We start from the raw sequence: 19896 nt of genomic DNA, 5'->3' as shown, positions 1-19896 counted from the left end.
GTGTATGTGTGGAGCCGGCCCTAGCTTTGGGGCTCACAGAGAGGGGTTGGGGTGACCCACAATTTGTTGACAGTCTGGCCCCCGGGCACCTGCAAGAGACAAATGCTTCTTGGCACAGTTTTACAGAAAACCTCAAGGATGCTTGTGGTACAACACCCCTCTCTTCCTCCATTTCTCTCTCCTGACTTCCCCTGAGCTTGCTTGTGGCTCTCTGTCTGTCTGTGAAATTGCAAATGAAAGCGAATGGAAGGTGATTACAGGCTCAGTCTTGATTACACGCACTGTCTCCCACTGGAGGCAGTCACATTAATCACCCAGCATGTGAAATTTAGCAAGAGAGAATACTGGAACATCATAAAAAAAGTAAATGATGAAATAGAGATTAATAGTGTTAGATGCAAAACTGGGTCAAATTACAGTTTTGCACTGTATTATAAAACTTGTATAAATGTCAGTATGACAATTCTTAAAAGAGGTCTTTAGTGTGGGCAAGGTGTGTTAGGAATGGAGCAAAATATCTGGACAAATTCTTGGCAGCTACCATCAGTCCTGATGATGCTGAAAATAGAAAATGACAATACAATACCTGTAATCAGTATGCAGTGCTTGCCAGGGGAAAAACATTGAAACTTCTGTTATAAACACCTGCATTTTTTGATATTGTGTCCAATTAGACTTGCAAATGAGTGATGACTTGTGCTTTTGTTATGAAGAAAATGTTCATTTGAACTTATTTTGTTGTCTACATGTCGTACCAATGAGATGCAAAAACCAAACAAAACAGGGAAAAATTAATCATTCAAAACATTAACATTTAGCGTTACCTGAACATCTAGTTTAAAGGGAACTGCACTGTTTTTTAAATGTTGCCTAGTATTCACAATCATTATGAGAGACAGAATTTTTTTATTTTTTTTAGGATTCTAAAGATGAAAAAAAAAATGCTTGCCAGATGACACAGCCCTCTAAAACAACTTCAAAACCCTCCATCAACGTTTTATATACACACAGCTATTATATGTATAATTTAGTAAGAGTCAAGTTTATAACAATATGTAATGTGTACAATATTTACCATGTTTTGGTAATTTTTAGCATTACCAGAATTTTTTTCCTGTCCACATTTATTTCAGTGCCTATTGAAACACACCTACTGCTTCCGGCAACAAACCAGTGTGTTTCTACTTCTGGCAACAAATGCATATGTTTTCTAATCATGGCAGACTTCGTAATAGACAATAAAGATGGCTAATTTTAAACAAATAAGGATTTCCGACCTTATCTTTTTGAAGCTGACTATAGAGAGGATGAACTGCTGGTCTTTGTATGTCATGTCTAGGATTTTGCTTATTTCTGTATGTTTTTAATGGGTGTCCAGATATTGCTGTTTGTAAAACAAGTTAACAGGGCTCGGATTTAACCGCGGGAATTGAGGCGAGTGCTGCGACCGCCCTCGTCTTTCGCCGTAATGCCCAAAAAATTGACCAACATTTGCGGCAAGAACATGCCGTGACAGTCCTTGACCTTTTTACTTGTCAGTGGACGAGAGATGTAACGGTAAACGGTATAATGAGAATTAGCGATAAAATCCCAGAAGATTAGTAATAACGTCTAATTTTTTAATTACCGAAAAACCCTCCATCCATTCATTTTCTGCCGCTTGTCCCTTTCGGAAAAACGTCATTCATTAATGCATTTTCGGCAACACAAAGTCAGGTGCATGCGCACTAGCGGTGTTATGCTTGATAATCATGGCGGACCGACACCGACTTTGCTGCGGAGATTTCCCCTGGAGGTAAACAGAGCCAAGCTCTTGGTTTAACGTCATTTTCCCTCGATGCCCGGCATGTGTTTAACAGCGCACTGGTGTGTTTAGATGGAGACAGGTGTGGACAATATTGGAGACATGCTCTTGTCCCCACACTAAAAGTATACAGCGAAGGAGAAAGCTATTTGATGTTTTGCAGCAGGCGATGTGTCGTGAACGTTGTCACAACTTGTTTATATGTGTTTACTTTGTTTACTGGAATATTCACTCGTCCTTTATTTAACTGCAAACTGTATCAGTGTTCACATAACATCAATACTAGCTCGAATGTTTTGTCATCTCATCGAATTGGACGCATGCTGTGATGATTGTTTATTTAATATGAGAGGTATCACTCCGGGTTTTTTTTGTTGGCCAAACTGTTGTACAGAAACACTAGGGAGGTGTTGGAGAAGAATAAAGCTTGTTTATTATACTCCATCTTCATTAGCCAAACTGATTTGTGTTTTATTTTGATAACAAAAAGTAAACACCTGTTTTTTTTCATGTCACTAAGGTGTTACTTCAAAAATCATTCCTGTGACACAAAATTGTGTTAGTTATATTGTGTATAGTTACATACTATACCACATATTTCTGCTCAAACTCTTAATGGATCTGTCCCGAAACATATAACTTAAATAAATAGATACATAAATAAAAACTCTCTCTATCAAAATGTAAAAATAGAGATAAAGACATCATGGAATGACAAAAAGCTGACAAGTTGATGGTATTGAAGAATTAAAAAAAAAAGTGTCTATGAATATAAGAATAATGATTATCTATTGTCTTTTTATTAGACATTACAATTGGCATGGTGGTCATATGTTCACACCCCAACACTGCTTAACTTAACAAGAAGGGAAAAAACATATATAAATCGCACTGGAGTATAAGTCACATTTTTGGGGGACATTTTTTTGATAAAACCCAACACCAAGAATAGACATTTGAAAGGGAATTTAAAATAAATAAAGAATAGTAAACAATAGGCTTGATAAGTGTACGTTATATGACTAATAAATAACCAACTGAGAACGTGCCTGGTATGTTGACGTAACATATTATGGTAAGAGTCATTCAAATAACTATAACATATAGAGCATGCTATAAGTTTACCAAACAAGCTGTCACTTCTAATCGCTAAATCCGATTAAATCGTATACGTCTAGTCCCTTACGTGAATGAGCTAAATAATATGATTTGATATTTTACGGTAATGTGTTAATAATTTCACACATAAGTCGCTCCTGAGTATAAGTCACACCCCCGGCCAAACTATGAAAAAAACTGCGACTTATAGTCCGAAAAATACGGTATATCTCCTGCCTCGAAATAAAATAATGTTTGCCTTGGTGCCCTTCCAACTTACCTTGGTGCCATAAAATATGAGCCCTCCTTTAAGGCAACACCTGCCTTGACCTTAAAAAGTTAAAATTTGTGGCCTGAGTTTATCTTTGGATACTAATAGCCAGAAGCCGAGAGAGTCACGACTGGCATGACTTGACGGTGTAAATGTGAAGCTTGGAGCCACGCTGTGCTGACAGAAATCGAGTGATGACATCCAAAATCAACTGGAAACATCCATCCCCGACCAACTTGACCAAACAGACAAATGTCCAATGAGTAAGTCGCTAAATTATAGATCTTAATACATGATACATTGGCTAATACTTAACAGATACTGTAGAATTATTGTTCATGTTTTTCAGTCAGTTTAGATTGGTGTTCTTTGGCATTGTGTTGTGCATTACAAACTCAAGCAATTCAGCTGTTGACATGCTACGGCAATGTGTTATGATGCTTAAAAAAACATTTCCTCAGTGTTTGGGCTTACAATAACAATGTCGCTACAACTTTGTTATAAATACAGGTTACGGAACGTAAATTAAGTATAGTTGGCGGTTTTTGGATGCATGTTTAGAAATATTTAGGGTCAGGGCAAGGAAAAACTCTCACCCAGTCGGACGTTGGTGACAGTGACAATGATGACTATGAGAAACCTTGGAGAGGACCGCATATGTGGGCAACACCCCCTGGTCTTAAAAGGGGGTCTATTTAAAGGCTAGAGTATACAAATGAGTTTTAAGATGAGACTTAAATTCTTCTACTGAGGTAGCATCTCAAACTGTTACCGGGAGGGCATTCCAGTGTACTGGACCCCAATGGAAAACGCTATATTGCCCGCAGACACTTTTGGGGTTTTGGGAATCACTAATAAGCCGGAGTCCTTTGAACGCAGATTTCTTGCAGGGACATATGGTACAATACAATGAGCAAGATAGGCTGGACCTAGACCGTGTAGTATTTTATACGTAAGTAGTAAAACCTTAAAGTCACATCTTAAGTGCACAGGAAGCCGGTGCAGGTGAGCCAGTATAGGCGTAATATGATCAAACTTTCTTGTTCTTGTCAAAAGTCGAGCAGCCGCATTTTGTACCAACTGTAATTGTTTAATGCTAAACATAGGGAGACCCAAAAATAATATCTGACAGTATTCGAGATGAGACGTAACAACCGCATGGATAATGATCTCAGCGTCGCTAGTTGACAAAATGGAGCGAATTTTAGCGATATTACGGAGATGAAAGAAGGCCGTTTTAGTAACACTCTTAATGTGTGACTCAAACGAGAGAGCTGGGTAGAAGATAAAACCCAGATTCTTTACCAAGTCGCCTTGTTTAATTGTTTGGTTGTCAAATGTTAAAGTTGTATTATTAAATAGAGGGCGGTGTCTAGCAGGACCGATAATCAGCATTTCCGTTTTCTTGGATTTGAGTTGCAAAAAGTTTGCGGACATACATTGTTTAATTTCATTAAGACACGCCTCCAGCTGACTACAATCCGGCGTGTTGGTCAGCTTTAGGGGCATGTAGAGATGGGTGTCATCAGGCATAACAGTGAAAGCTAACCGTATTTCCGTATGATGTTACCTAGCGGCAGTATGTAGATGCTGAAGAGTGCAGGGCCAACGACCGAACCCTGGGGAACTCCACACGTTACCTTAACATAGTCCGAGGTCACATTGTTATGGGAGACGCACTGCATCCTGTCAGTAAGATAAGAGTTAAACCAAGACAAGGCTAAGTCTGACATACCAATTCGTATTTTAATACGCCCTAATAAAATATTATGATCGACGGTATCGAAAGCAGCGCTAAGATTGAGGAGCAGCAACATAGATGACGTATCAGAATCCATCGTTAGCCCTAGATCATTAGTCATTTTTGCGAGGGCTGTCGCCGTAGAGTGATTTGCCCTGAAACCGGATTGAAAGGTTTCACATACATTGTTAGACGCTATGTGTTCATTTAGCTGCTCTGCAACAATTTTTTCGAGGATTTTCGAAATAAAGGGAAGGTGAGACACCGGTCGGTAGTTTACTATGAGGTCAGGATCGAGGTTCGGTCTTTAAAGGAGAGGATGAATAACCGCTTTTTTGAATGCTAGGGGAACAGTGCCAGAGGAAAGTGATAAGTTTATAATATTTAGCACTGATGGACCTAATAATACAAAGAGCTCCTTGATAAGTTTTCCAGGAAGTGGGTCAAGTAAACATGTTGTATGTTTTATTCCAATTACACGTAACAATTCTTCTAATGTTGTTTCATCAAAAAGAGAGAAACTATTTTGGAGGGCAGTATCCGCCTTACATACAGTCGTATCCATGTTAATAGAACCCAGTTGTAGCTGGGACGCATTGTCTTTAATCTCCTTTCTCATGAGTTATATTTTCTTATTAAAGAAATTCATATAGTCATCTGCCGAGTGGGCGGAGCTACTGGAAGGAGTCCCTTTTTGGGTTAGCGATGCTACTGTACTAAACAAAAATTTAGGATAGTTTTTAGTAAGGCGGATGAGATTCAATCAATCGATGTTTATTTATATAGCCCTAAATCACTATTGTCTCAGAGGGCTGCACAAACCACAACAATTTGAGTAATATTTAGCTTTAGCTAAGGTAAGCATGCGTTTACAGTATAAGTTTTTAAAAAATCCCTCCATGCTTGATGGAAAACTTCAAGTGTAGTCGCGCGCCATTTGCATTCCAGATTTCTATATGATAATTTATGAGCTCTAGTTTCTTCTGTTTCACGCAAAGTGTCGTTAAAGTTGTTAGTGAGGTCAGCATTAATGTTGCGGCTGCTAAAGCAGTAATTATTATTATTAGCTTGCGGAACATGAGTCTGAACTTCGAATTTTATAAGGTAATGATCGGACATTACTTTAGTATATGGGAGTATAGAGCCCACATAATTTGGGAATGGTGCCATTACCGAGGGCAGTAGGCCAGTAAAAGTCGTCGTTGGGGCAGCATTAATCTTGCGGCTGCTAAAGCAGTTATTATTATTATTAGCTTGCGGAACATGAGTCTGAACTTCGAATTTTATAAGGTAATGATCGGACATTACTTTAGTATATGGGAGTATCATAACTTTGGAAACAGTAATACCGCTGACAAGCACTGGGACTAACGTATTACCGTGGCGATGCGTGGGTTCATTTATTATTTGTGTAAGACCACAGCTATCAATTATAGTCTGGAGCGCCACACACGGTGGGTCCGATGGGGTAGTCATATGGATAATAAAGCCCCCCATTATAATTATATTATTGGCGTGCGTCACTAGATCAGCAACGAACTCTGAGAATTCACTGATAAAGTCCGAATAGGGCCCCTGGGGTGCGGTAGATAACCGCCAGGTATAGAGGCAGCGGTGTGACAGACCTCATAGTAAGCACCTCATACGATTTAAATTTATTATTTAGGTTAGGACTAAGGTTAAAGTTTTTGTTGTATATTAGTCCGACCCCCCAACCCCTTTTAAGGGGATGGGCAATATGCGCATTCGTATAGTTAGGAGAAGATGCCTCATTTAACGCAAAAAAAATCGTCTGGTTTAAGCCAGGTTTTGCTGAGACCGATGACGTTAAGATTGTTGTCTCAAATGACCTCATTAACTAATAACGTTATGGGAGACAATGATCTTATGTTTAAAAAGCCCATATTATAGGTAGTGGGCTGTTTTAACGAGTTTTTGATCAAATTATCCGTAGTAGCAATATTAATAATGTTGCGTTTATTATGCGTAGTGCACTTAAAATAATTACGGCCATATCTAGGAATTGATATGACGGGAATTTTCAGATTGTTTGCTTGGTGCTGCGATAAACTGAACGCATCATAATTTTCCACCTCAGTAGAACGCATGTCCAACTCTGACACAGTCATAGCAGACAAAACATTATGTGAGTTGTGTATTATTCTAAAAGATTTGCTATGTGTGCAGGGATTATCCATCCTGGTGCTGGCAAGTTCTAACTTAACTGACTCCTCACCCGGACTAGCAGGCTCTGTAATTGCCTGTGACCGGGCTTGCTTTAATGCAGTTAGTCAAGTGTGACTCAAACAGAAATCTACATTTCTAGACAAGATGATAGCGCCTTCCTGATTAGGGTGAAGGCCGTCTCTCATCAGCAAGCCAGGTTTGCCCCAGAAAAAGGGCCAATTATCAATATATGTTAGTCCCTGTTGTCTACAGAATCTAGCCTGCCACTTATTAAGCGAGACTAATCTGCTATATCTCTCATCATTGCCTCTCGCAGGCAGGGGGCCAGAGACAATTACTCGATGCCATCTTTCTAGCGAGATCACAAATCCTGGCTATGTTTCTCTTAGTAATCTCTGATTGTCTCATTCTGATACTAGTGTCATTGGAGCCAACGTGTACAACTATGTTCACATAACTAATGGTGCGATTAGCCTGTCGTACGTGTTTACTAGGCCTGTTGCGAGTTAGCTCCCTAAGATTAGCTTCAACGTCAGGTGCTCTGGCCCCGGGAATACACTTAATTGTGGCTGGTTTGCTAAGCTTTATGTTTCGGGTAATAGAGTCCCCTATGACTAAAGTGTGGTGCCCGGTAGACGGGTGTAGGACTAGCTAAAGGGCTAAATCTGTCATGCGTCTCAACCGGTACAACGTAGCTTGTAGGCCGCATAGGGCTAATACAAGCTGGGCTAGTTAGCTCGCTACAGCTAACGCTAGCAGATGTGTCCGCAACATCTAAAGTTACGAAATTACACTGCTCTAACTGGCGGACAAGGCTCTCTAGCAGAGCCAACTTATCCATGTGTAAGGTGCACGAAGCGCAGGAAGACATTCTCACAGTACTTTCTGTCACCGAGTGGAGTGCCAGCTGTCTTCGGAGAAGTGGTGGTAATAAATATTTTATTATTAACTGCACAGGTACTATTTAGCGTTCTCTACAGCCACGAATTGTATGTGCATCAATAAGTTAACCTCAAAAACAATAAATTGTGTAATCAACTTTTATGGTGGCTAAGGGCTTGGTACTTTTTAACATTAACTGTCTCAGAAGTATAAAGAAGAGGGAGCGTTATTGAAGACACATTGTCTAACAAACTAAATGTATCTTAATTTGCTATGTACAATATTGCTACTCTTGCCATATTGTACCAAGGTGCCAGGACAATCACGCATCCCCCACCTTTCTACATATTAGTATTTATTTATATTTTAAATAATGGTTTTAATGATTGATTATGTATTTTCGCATAATTAGACAATATTTAAGTTAACGTCATTTGTGATTACATGAGTGTGTATATATATATATATATATATATATATATATATTTTTTTTTTTTTTTTTTTTTTTTTTTTACTCCAAAATAGAAAGAAAAAATACATTTAGTAAGATGAGTTGGACTACTTTTTTGACACATCATTTCCAGGCTTTCGAGGGCCAAATAAAATTAAGTGGCGTGCCATGAGTTTGACACCTGTTGTATGGAGAATATGGACAAGTAAACAGCAGGAACCTTGTTGGACATCAGGGATATGTGCGGCTGTGCCCGCAATCAATTGTAGTTGTTCTGATGTTGTTTTCCTGACGAAATAAACCCAAAATAATACAACTAGATATAGTTGTAAACATACTCCAGCTCATAGACTTGCAATAAAATATTATTTTATTTCTCCAGCTCAGAAAATTGCAATAAAATATGCTTTTATTTCATAAAAGTATAATTTTGGAGCAATATTCGATGCACTCTGCCGCTACAATAATGCAGTGTTCAGTGACCAGGAGGTTATCTAACACGCTCCCAACTGGTGTCCAACATGGCGCCTTGTAGTGACAGGCTTTTGACCAATCATTTAGGAGATTGTCTGAAACCTGAGTTGTCCATATTCTCTCTATACATGGCTCCGAGCTATCCGTAGTATCTTGTCTAACTAGGAAGTAGTAGTAGGAAGCTGAAAGTGCATATAGGGAGGGCGTAGAGCAGTTGGGAGAGTGGCCGTGCGCAACCCGAGGGTCCCTGGTTCAATCCCCACCTAGTACCAACCTCGTCACGTCCGTTGTGTCCTGAGCAAGACACTTCACCCTTGCTCCTGATGGGTGCTGGTTAGCGCCTTGCATGGCAGCTCCCTCCATCAGTGTGTGAATGTGTGTGTGAATGGGTGAATGTGGAAGTAGTGTCAAAGCGCTTTGAGTACCTTCAAGGTAGAAAAGCGCTATACAAGTACGACCCATTTACCATTTACATTGCTATCACTCTTTCTGGTTGTATGAATATCTTTTTCGCTTTGCCATTACTGTTACGCTTCTTTGATGGCATCTTAAAAATATGTAAGCGTACAAAATAAAACACATTTGTGGAATTTAACAACATAGCTTCTCACTTAAACTTTATCGGAATGGTGCAACATGTTTGCATATCTTAGATTGTTGGTAGACGTATTTGTTTTGCTCCTCATTTCATTTGGGATAAGATGAGAAATTTACTCGGGAGTGATGAGGGTGAAATGATGAGGCAGCCTGGCTGTCTGCAGTATGTGTGTTGTGTGTGTCCTGCAGATAGCTAATTTTTGGCCTTAAGAGTGACAAAAATGTTGATCCCACCCCTAGTGAGAGGAGCTTTTGGCCGTGTGTGTCGTGCATCCTGCCCGGCGTGCCTTGCCTCCTGCTGGTGACAGACAGCGGTGGTGGCGACAGGCTTCTACTCCTTCCCTTCTTCTTCTCCTCCTCCTCCTCCTCCTCCATCAGCCAGAGAGGCGAGGCAGTGCCATGGCATCCCTCTATGGAGCCAAAGAGGCAGGAACAAAAGATGGCCTGTTTTCAGATGGCCATTACTTAGGCTGCAGAGGATGTGGAAACAATAGGCTGCATGAGATCTACACCCCAACCCCACATTCGGCCAAAAGCTCGCAGGAAACATAAGCCTTGTGCACCGACAGCAGTCTCTCACAGTTTTTGTAGCAACTTTATAGCTTGATAATGCCAGGAAAGAGAGCCTTTCCCCATCCGGCTCGGTTGAAACAGTTATGATGATTTATAAAACTGTCTTTTATTATAATTGGAAACATACTTTTGTTTTTCATTGACAGTAATTGCAATCAATGCACTTTTTTTTATAAATGATAATTTTTCATCATATTTATGTTCAAATCCTGTCAGAATCCTCTTATTTTAACTTTTTGGCATTTGTTACAGTAATTTGAGCTGTTTAAACGAGCATCCATATTAGAACATTCCTAATTACAACACCCTAAAAGTCATATAATTTGAAAAAACTATCCAGAATTGTTGGTCAAAATATACCTTCAAAACAAGCTTAGTTCACAGAATCAAGATGAATAATAACAGTGAAATAAAGAATAATTCAATGAAACATAAAACCTAATATGGACATGATTAACCTTTACAGTTTAATCATCTGCTTTTCGTCGTCACAAGTGGTCTTGGAGTAGCAATTTTACTCTATTTCCCAATCGATTTTACATTACATGCCATGTACCTAGAATGGCTAATTATTGCAATCCAGAGTAACTGGTTTTACCTTGATCCGAAGCTGTAAAAGCTCAGTGTGACGGGTTCATTGGCAGTTTTAGTAATTGTTAATCAAACTACATGACAAAAAGGATCCATTGTAATTGTGACATTGAAGGACTACCCCTCTGCAACATGGAGTATAGATGAGACTTTAGTTGGCCCTGTTCCCTTTTACTGTGCAATACTAAGCACTAACCAAATACCCTACTAAGCAGCCTTTTATTGCAATATGTTAATCTCTAGCTTGTAAGCCAATTTCAGTTTCACTTTAACTCATTAAGCTTGATTTGCTCAAGTTTGTCTTATTTGACAATCTCTAAAGATATACCAGCAGATTCCTTGAATGTTTTACTTGAAAGGACTACAATAAATATTTGATTGTTCACGGTCAGTTGCATTCTTAAGGAGCTCAGACATTTTTTTTTTAGGGCGCTTGTCGTCTGAGGTTGAATTGCCGTGGAGAATTACTCGGGGGAGCGAGGCAGCAAGGAGCCAGAGAGAGTGCCTCTTGCAGTTTGCACAGCAGGAGTCTGGAAGTTGGCTGGTTAGAGATCTCACGAGGAACCAGCAAAGTGCTGTAGCATCACTGTGTGCTTATAACATCTGGCTGTGGCGCCAGTGTCACACAATCCATTTAACAAAATCCCTAAATAACTAGAATAGTTGGAAGAGGCCTGCCTACCTCCAGCTAAGCCAAAATGTTCTGAATATATCCACCACTATTAGATCCTCATAGACCACATGCTGCTTGCAAAAATAACTGAGGATTCACTATTATTATTACTACCGGAAGTCAAATGCCCACAAAATCTTTCTATCTGAAAAGATTTTAGCTCAGTGATATTATAAGATTAAACTCCAGCAAGTGTGTTTAGTTTTTTTGTGGATTTTTTTTGTAATCCCACCACACAAAAATAGTATTGATGGCAAAAAGCAAAACTGATGTTGACCTAAGAACTTGAAATTACTTACTACATCTGGTTTATGTAGTATTCGGCTGCTAAATTCAACATTAGCAATACAATTACTATCACAAGGCAGCTTCTAAGAGATAGTTGTTTTACTTGACTGTAGTTTTACTGCGCTTCTTTTTGCAATTGAATAATATGTAATCACGGTCAAAATTATGTAGTCCCCTCCCACTCTCCATGACTGAGGTTGGCAGATACGCTGACGAATCCGAATCCTACTACCGGTACAAGGAATTTCAAATGGCAATCGACGAGTCCTACGGTGTAGGTTTCTCTTGTTTATGCTTCTTACAAGATGGTTTACTAAGTTGTTATGCCACATTTTACTAATGTCTATTAGCCAAATGTATTTGTAAAGTTACGCAGCAATATTTTAGACTGGAGTCGGGACAGATTGTTGGTATTAGCATGCTAAAATGTCTAGTTTGACTACACGGACCACCATCAAAATATATTATGTATAATAATATGCAACAATATATAATATTACATATCGCATAATATATTATATATCGCATAGGCCTACTTTGATGGCAAGCCAAAGCCAACAATAAAATTATTACCACATTTGTTTTAGCATAACTCCATGTTGCATCCAACCTGACGCACTGCATTTTCTTCCATTTACGCACATCAAAAGACAAATAGACGGAGTAAACATTGAATGGGTAAAAGAAACTACATTTTGGGGTTTAATAATAGATGTTAAAATTAACTGGCAATCTCATATAAAAAGTTTGCAACATAAGGTGGCAAGAAATATTTCAATAATGAACCAAGCAAAATATGTTTTGGACCAAAAATCACTCTATATTCTTTACAGGCGGGACGGCGTTGCACAGTGGTAGAGTGGCCGTGCGCAACCCGAGGGTTCCTGGTTCAATCCCCACATTGTACCAACCTCGTCACGTCCGTTGTGTCCTGAGAAAGAGACTTCACCCTATCTCCTGATGGATGCTGGTTAGCGCCATGCATGGCAGCTCCCTACATCAGTGTGTGAATGTGTGTGTAAATGGGTAAATTTGGAAGTGGTGTCAAAGCGCTTTGAGTACCTTGAAGTTAGAAAAGCGCTATACAAGTACAACCCATTTATTTATCATTTACTGCTCGCTAGTGTTACCATATCTGAGGTATTTTGCAGAAAAATGGGGAAAAAACTACAAATGTCCTCTTCATTCACTAACCGTGTTTCAAAAAAGATCAGTTGGACTGATACATAATGTTGGATGTAGAGAACATAAAAACACTTTATTTATTGAATCCAAAATATTGAAATCCAACGATTTGGTAAAATTTCAAACAGCTAAAATTATGTACAAAGCAAACAACAATTCTTCTCAACTAAAGAGGAGAAATATAGCTTTAGAGGAAAAACTAACTTAAAACATTTGTATGCATGTACAACATTTAAAACCTTTAGCACAGGAGTCTCAGACACGCGGCCTGCGGGCCAATTACGGCCCGCGAGATGTTGTTTTGCGGCCCCCACCTTAACATGAAAGTTTAATGTTAGTGTGGCCTGCAAGTTTTTAATGATTGCCGCTTGACAGCGTTGTCTTATGTGGGTCAAAAATGGCTCTTTCAATGTTCTGGGTTGCCTACCCCTGTGTCAGTGGAAAAGCAGCAAATGAGTGAAAGCGACAGAGACGTTGCCATGGAGACGAGGGTTTTCTTACTTGCCTGGCTGCAGTCAGACCGCAACACCTCTCCGTCAGTAATAACAGTCCCTGATAACCCGGACCAAATCAAATCGTTTTTTTTTTTTTTTTTTTTTTTTTTTGCTTTGCCTCACATTTCTTGATTCTCATTTTGTTCATTTATGCCATCCATCCATCCATCCATTTTCTACCGCTTATTCCCTTTCGGGGTCACGGGGGGCGCTGGCGCCTATCTCAGCTACAATCGGGCGGAAGGCGGGGTACACCCTGGACAAGTCGCCACCTCATCACAGGGCCAACACAGATAGACAGACAACACTCACACTCACATTCACACACTAGGGCCAATTTAGTGTTGCCAATCAACCTATCCCCAGGTGCATGTCTTTGGAGGTGGGAGGAAGCCGGAGTACCCGGAGGGAACCCACGCATTCACGGGGAGAACATGCAAACTCCACACAGAAAGATCCCGAGCCTGGATTTGAACCCAGGACTGCAGAACCTTCGTATTGTGCGGCAGACGCACTAACCCCTCTGCATGTTTTGATTTTATTTTGTGTTGAAAAAAAAATAAAGACATTTAAAAATATATTTTTTAAGAAATCTTTTCTTGTGGCCCAGCCTCACCCAGGCTCTGCATCCAGTGGCCCCCAGGCAAATTGTGTTTGAGACCCCTGCTTTAGCATATCAGTATGTGGAATTAAACAATGGAATGGATTAAGCAAAGAAGTTAAACAATGTACTGATATGATCCAGTTTGAGAGGTTTTTCAAATTAATAGTGCTTACACAGTAGAAGGAAGACAAATTATTAAAAAATATCTTCAACCCTTTTGAAAACGGGATATTCTTCATCTCAGTATGTTTGTCATGACTGACTTAATTACACATTGCAAGAACTGCTGTATTAATCATTCACTAATGTAATTTTGTGTTACAAAAGGGAGACATGAACATAAGTATTTGTAAAAGCTCTGAAGTGAGAAAGGGCTAGTATTAAATAAGCTTTGCTTCATCCTACTCCTTTTCGGACATGATATAAAGAGAAATTATGTGAAATTATGTGTGATGTATTATACTGTAAGTGTGTTCATGTTCAAAATAAACTATACTCAATCAATCAATCACCATCTTTCAGTGCAGAGTTCTGTTAGCCACTCTGCGTCACGCAAAAACCATGTTACTATCATATAGCCTACCACCATGTCAATACACAAAGTAGAAAATTACATGTAATTCATTACATTGTGCTAAGCAAATACCACCCAATATATGCCTGATGCACATAAAGTACCTGAAACCGCAATTAGCCATGTTAATGTCGGAACCCCCTTTCCTCAGCGTATCACATATTGAGAATGAAATAGGCACTAACACTACCCATATCCACAAAGGTTGTATTTGTCGAAAATATATTTTGCCCTGTCACTTTGATGACACATTGACATTCAGGCTAATGGACATATATATATCCCCCGTTAGCCTATATGTTGATGTGTTATTGACCGGGGTAGCATACTAAGCATTCGTTGCACGGACATACTAGCTTTGTTAGACAATATCATGGACTGTATTGGACAATATATTTTACATACGAAATGTCCATTTCCATTTATTACATATAATAAAAAAAACGTAAAGGCCTTACTTACCTATTAAAGAGGAATTTAGCAAATTTGGCTTCAGATGAAAAATTATTTTCTAACTTCAATCGTCTCTATCTTTCAAAAGCACCCCCTATACAAATCCTTTTTTTGTTCCTGGCTTTGTCATGAATAAGTTGAGAATCGTAACAACGCCTTTCAGATTTACTAAGGTCTTACATGTTTAGTAACGAAAGGTGGCAGTGTGTGACTGACAACCTGGATGTGACACACTCACGGACTTTGTAATTGGTCAAACGGTGGAGGGCGGGGCATTGAAATTAAAACAATAACAAGATTTCGGGGCTGTAAATTTAATTCAAAAAATATTCCGTCTGAACATCAGTTATAGAGGTATTTGAAAATAACATGATTTATTAATGCCTTTTGACATATCAGGGGCATTTGATGATGACTTGGTATGCAATTATTACATATGGAACCTTTTAAAAAAAAACAAGTTAAGACCTTATGATAGTGAAGGTTTTCTGATGAAGATAGTTTGGTTTAATTTCATTTCCATTTGTTTGTGCCTGAAATGTCTTGAGTATACTTTATTTCTTATGGGGAAAATGTTTTTAAATGAAACTAATTTGGATGTAAACCAGAATCACTTGGTGCTACCACTTTGGTGTTTCCATTGTAGTTCATTTAAGCATTTTACTTTATTCTTCCGCGACGATTATTTGTTGAGCCTTGATCACATAAATGTCACATCTGCACTTTCCTACACTACTCCTCCAACATCGACGTGTCGACCCAGTGTGCTTCCCAGGGTCGACAGCACCAACGCCATGCCTATTAAACAAATCATGCTCAGCCATGTGCTCCCAGTTAGTGTAAACACAGAGAGGAAGGCTGGCTTTTTAACAAGGCTAGCACAGTTTTATGGCTGCATGAAGTTCTTCCATTTACACACTGACCCCCGTGCTCCGGCACAGGCCTTTCAAATGGTATTTTTCCACATCACTTGGTCAATCTGACTGCTGAATTCCCCTAGAAATCAAAACAAAAGCAATGCAGTCATCTTGAGGCAAAATATGTGATTTCAACAATCGATGTTCTGCTTTTTTATGGAGATGTCTGGTCCATCTAGTACAGGGGTCGGCAACCCACAGCTCCGAAGCCGCATTCTGGCTCTTTGATCACTCTGGTGTGGCTCGGCTGTATACTTGCTGACCACCCCGTTTTTTCCGGGAGGTTTCCAACTTCAGTGCCTTTCCCAAAAATTGACTGGGGTAAATTTACCCCGATTTTTCCCTCGGACAGCGACAATGAGGGCGGGCTGTGGTGGCATACCCATAACGTCCTCTAATACATGTACTCGTGCCCGCTGTTACACAACGCTGTATGTGTGCCAGCTGGTCACGTGTTGTGTGAAGCCATTATTACCATCCTCAAGCGATTGCAAGGCATACTTGATTAACAGCCATACAGCTTACACTGAGGGTTGTAAAATAAACAACTTTAACACTCTTACTAATATGCGCCACACTGTGAACCCACACCAAACAAGAATGACAAACACATTTCAGGAAAACATCCGCACTGTAACACAACATAAACACAACAGAACAAATACCCAGAATCCCATGCAACCCTAACTCCTCCGGCTACATTATTCACCCCAGCTACCACCAAACCCCCCCACTCCCCTCCTGCGTCGGTTGAGGTGGGTCGGGTTGGGGGGGCGGAGTTTGGTGGTAGCTGGGGTGAATAATGTAGCCCGGAAGAGTTAGGGTTGCATGGAATTCTGGGTATTTGTTCTGTTGTGTTACAGTGCGGATGTTTTCCCGAAATGTGTTTGTCATTTTTGTTTGGTGTGGGTTCACTGTGTGGCGCATATTAGTAACAGTGTTAAAGTTGTTTAAACTGGCACCCTCAGCGTGACCTGTATGGCTGTTGAACAAGTATGCCCTGCAGTCACATACGTGCATCTGCAGAAGCCACATACCACATGTGACTTGACTGGCAAGCTGTTACTACAAGTTGTAGAGGACACTAAAGGCAGTTCCATCATAGCACACCTTTGTTATTGTTGTTTGGGTGTTACTCAGCAGACGTCCGAGAGAACAATCACTCTTTAACCCGTGAGTCTCCCGGACAAATCGGGAGGATTCGTATGCGTGATGCTAATAAAGGGCTTTCATATAAAACTCACTGGCCGCACTAACATCAAATCTTCATATTTAATCGTGGGCCGCGTGTCTGAGAACCCTGGTTTGTACATTGCACAAAGCAAAAAAACCTCTGTATGCAGTGTTATTTCATTATAAATTTCAAGAGTTTTGTGGTTCCCATTGTTTTCTTTATTTTGTGAAACGGGTAAAAATGGCTCTTTGAGTGGTAAAGGTTGCCGACCCCTGATCTAGTAGAACGCTCACACCACCATCTTGTTGAGCTTTATGTCTCTTTTACAAGCTTTAAAGGGTATGTATCGACTTTAGTTAAAAAAAAAAAAACGGTAATACTTCCTTTTCCCCTTGTTTATTTTATTATATATTTTTTAAACTGAAAACAATTTGTGCATTATTTGTGTACTAAAGTCAATGCACTTATTTGTGGTGTAGGTGTTAGAAAAGCACATCAGGGACGGCGTGGCGCAGTGGAAGAGTGGCTGTGCGCAACCCGAGGGTCCCTGGTTCAAATCCCACCTAGTACCAACCTCGTCACGTCCGTTGTGTCCTGAGCAAGACACTTCACCCTTGCTCCTGATGGGTGCTGGTTGGCGCCTTGCATGGCAGCTCCCTCCATCAGTGTGTGAATGTGTGTGTGAATGGGTAAATGTGGAAGTAGTGTCAAAGTGCTTTGAGTACCTTGAAGGTAGAAAAGCGCTATACAAGTACAACCCATTTATCATTTATTTATTTATCAGTCAAACCCTGCTGATATCATAAAATGGGCGACAGAGTTGACGAGGAATGATTTAGAGGAGGCAAACACACACATAGTCAAATAAAGTCACAGTGAAAAAAACACAATTGGACCCAGCTTTACTATGTTAAAAGTCCCCAATTTATTTTAGTTCAAAATTCAATCAAAATGTATTCATATAGCCCTTATATTTACATTTGTCTCAAAAGGCTTCAAAAACTCACAATGATATCCCCTGATCTAAACCCACAAAAAACTCAAAAGACCCCAGCTGGGAAAAATGAAGAATCCTTGAGAATGGACCACAGATGTAGGGAGTATGGACCCCACCTTCCAGGGTGATTGCCTGCAATGGATGTCGACTGGGTATAATTTTTGAATTGTTGGAGTCCAGTCCATCAGGAACCCAACAGATAGTCATAGAGCAGGGGTAGGGAACCTATGGCTCTAGACTCAGAGCCAGATGTGGCTCTTTTGATGACTGCATCTGGCTCTCAGATAAATCTTAGCTGACATTGCTTAACACGATAAGTAATGAAAAATTCCGCTGGTAATCAAAATGTTAAAAATAATATTCAAAATATAAAACATTTTAATCCATCCATCCGTTTTCTACCGCACCTGTTCAAGAAATAACAATGTTATTAAAAAGAGTTAGACTCACTATACTCTAAAAATGTTGGTCTTACTTAAAAAAATGCACGCATTTAGTTAAAGTAGTTAAAGTTAAAGTACCAATGATTGTCACACACATACTAGATGTGGCAAAATTATTCCCTGCGTTTGACCCATCGCCCTTGATCAGCCCCTGGCAAGTGAGGGGAGCAGTGGGCAGCAGCGGTGCCGCGCCCAGGAATCATTTAAGGTGATTTAACCCCCAATTCTAACCCTTAATGCTGAGTGCCAAGCAGGGAGGTAATGGGTCCCATTTTTATAGTCTTTGGTATGAATTGGCCGGGATTTGAACTCACGACCTACCGATCTCAGGGCGGACACTCTAACCACTAGGCCACTGAGTAGGTCCACTAGGCCACTGAGTAGTTCTATTCAGTGTTAAAAAATATGATATGGCTCTCACAGAAATACATTTTAAAATATTTGGCTTTCATGGCTCTTTCAGCCAAAAAGGTTCCCAACCCCTGTCATAGAGGGATCTTTTTCCGGTTGTGCCTTTCTCCTCTATACAATGTCGGTGCGCTAACATGTGTCCCCTCATATTCCATGCATCTAGCCATATACCATTTATCTGTCGTTTATTATCCGATTAGCAAGACTAAAGTTGTCACACTTAAAGACAATACACTGACTGTAGAAATTAATGGTGTATAATTGGTTCTGCAATCTTTCTATTCGTCACATGCTGGCAAACCAAAACCGGCACGTATTATCCAACCCAGTTAATAAAGGAACATAGTGTACAATTTGGCTTGCTGCAGCCTCGTCTCAGATTTCTGCCCTGTATTCGATCAGAAAATGTACAAATTCAGCGACTTTTACAGAAGAAAATGTTACATAAGAAAATGAGTACATTTCAACAGACAAAATTTATATATTTGTATAGGTTTTTAATTTTTTAATGATGACCTTCCTCTGACAGCATGCCAGTAAAGCAAGCAGTACTTAGTCCCATTATAGTTATGTCACATGCGAAGAAGTCTGTCTGCTACATTTACATCATGGCCAAAAACATTAGAATTACTGCATGAATTTATTTAAAACAAGGTTTTCAAAAGATAGCCTAGCTGCCCTTTTAGTAGTAGCAGCCATAGCAGTTTGTTGAAATTCTTGCAGGAGTCTGCAAGTACAGACTTGCAAGGTAAGCTAATAAGTTGAGTGAATCTCTTGTTTCACACTCAAGAACACTGAGTCGTGACATTGGGCTATCAGTCAATACTTTGCTGGGATAGTTTTAGTGTCAGTAAATCATCCGTTTAATGTTTTAGAGCAGAAAGTAGACATACTTGAACACAAACAAGCAGTTGACAGCTTAGTCATTTTGAATCCCCTGAAACAGGCACGTTACAAAATTTCCACCCTACTTGATATAGCTGCAGCAATAATCTGTAACTTTTAACACTTTTA

General features: G+C 39.7%; 1 protein-coding gene across 4 annotated transcripts in view; it reads left to right on the top strand.

Annotated features, from left to right (window-relative positions):
• The window catches only part of LOC133537293 (RNA polymerase II elongation factor ELL2-like), a 61772-nt gene that overhangs the window by 18364 nt on the left and 23512 nt on the right, over positions 1-19896 (top strand). Inside the window, exon 1 of one of the 4 annotated variants that reach the window (XM_061878305.1) lies at positions 1724-1795. The exons of 2 other annotated variants lie outside the window; for them this stretch is intronic. In XM_061878305.1, the coding sequence (XP_061734289.1) occupies positions 1739-1795 (57 nt within the window). In that variant the 5' untranslated portion in view covers positions 1724-1738. Of the gene's footprint in view, positions 1-1723; positions 1796-12462; positions 12601-19896 lie in introns of those variants that run through there. One more of the 4 variants, XM_061878315.1, reaches the window with a different exon arrangement.

Source organism: Nerophis ophidion, linkage group LG02 (genome assembly GCF_033978795.1).
Source record: "Nerophis ophidion isolate RoL-2023_Sa linkage group LG02, RoL_Noph_v1.0, whole genome shotgun sequence".
Classification (NCBI taxonomy): Eukaryota; Metazoa; Chordata; class Actinopteri; order Syngnathiformes; family Syngnathidae; genus Nerophis; species Nerophis ophidion.
Note: the sequence above shows the minus strand (reverse complement) of the source record. Positions and strands in the feature narration are given on the sequence as shown.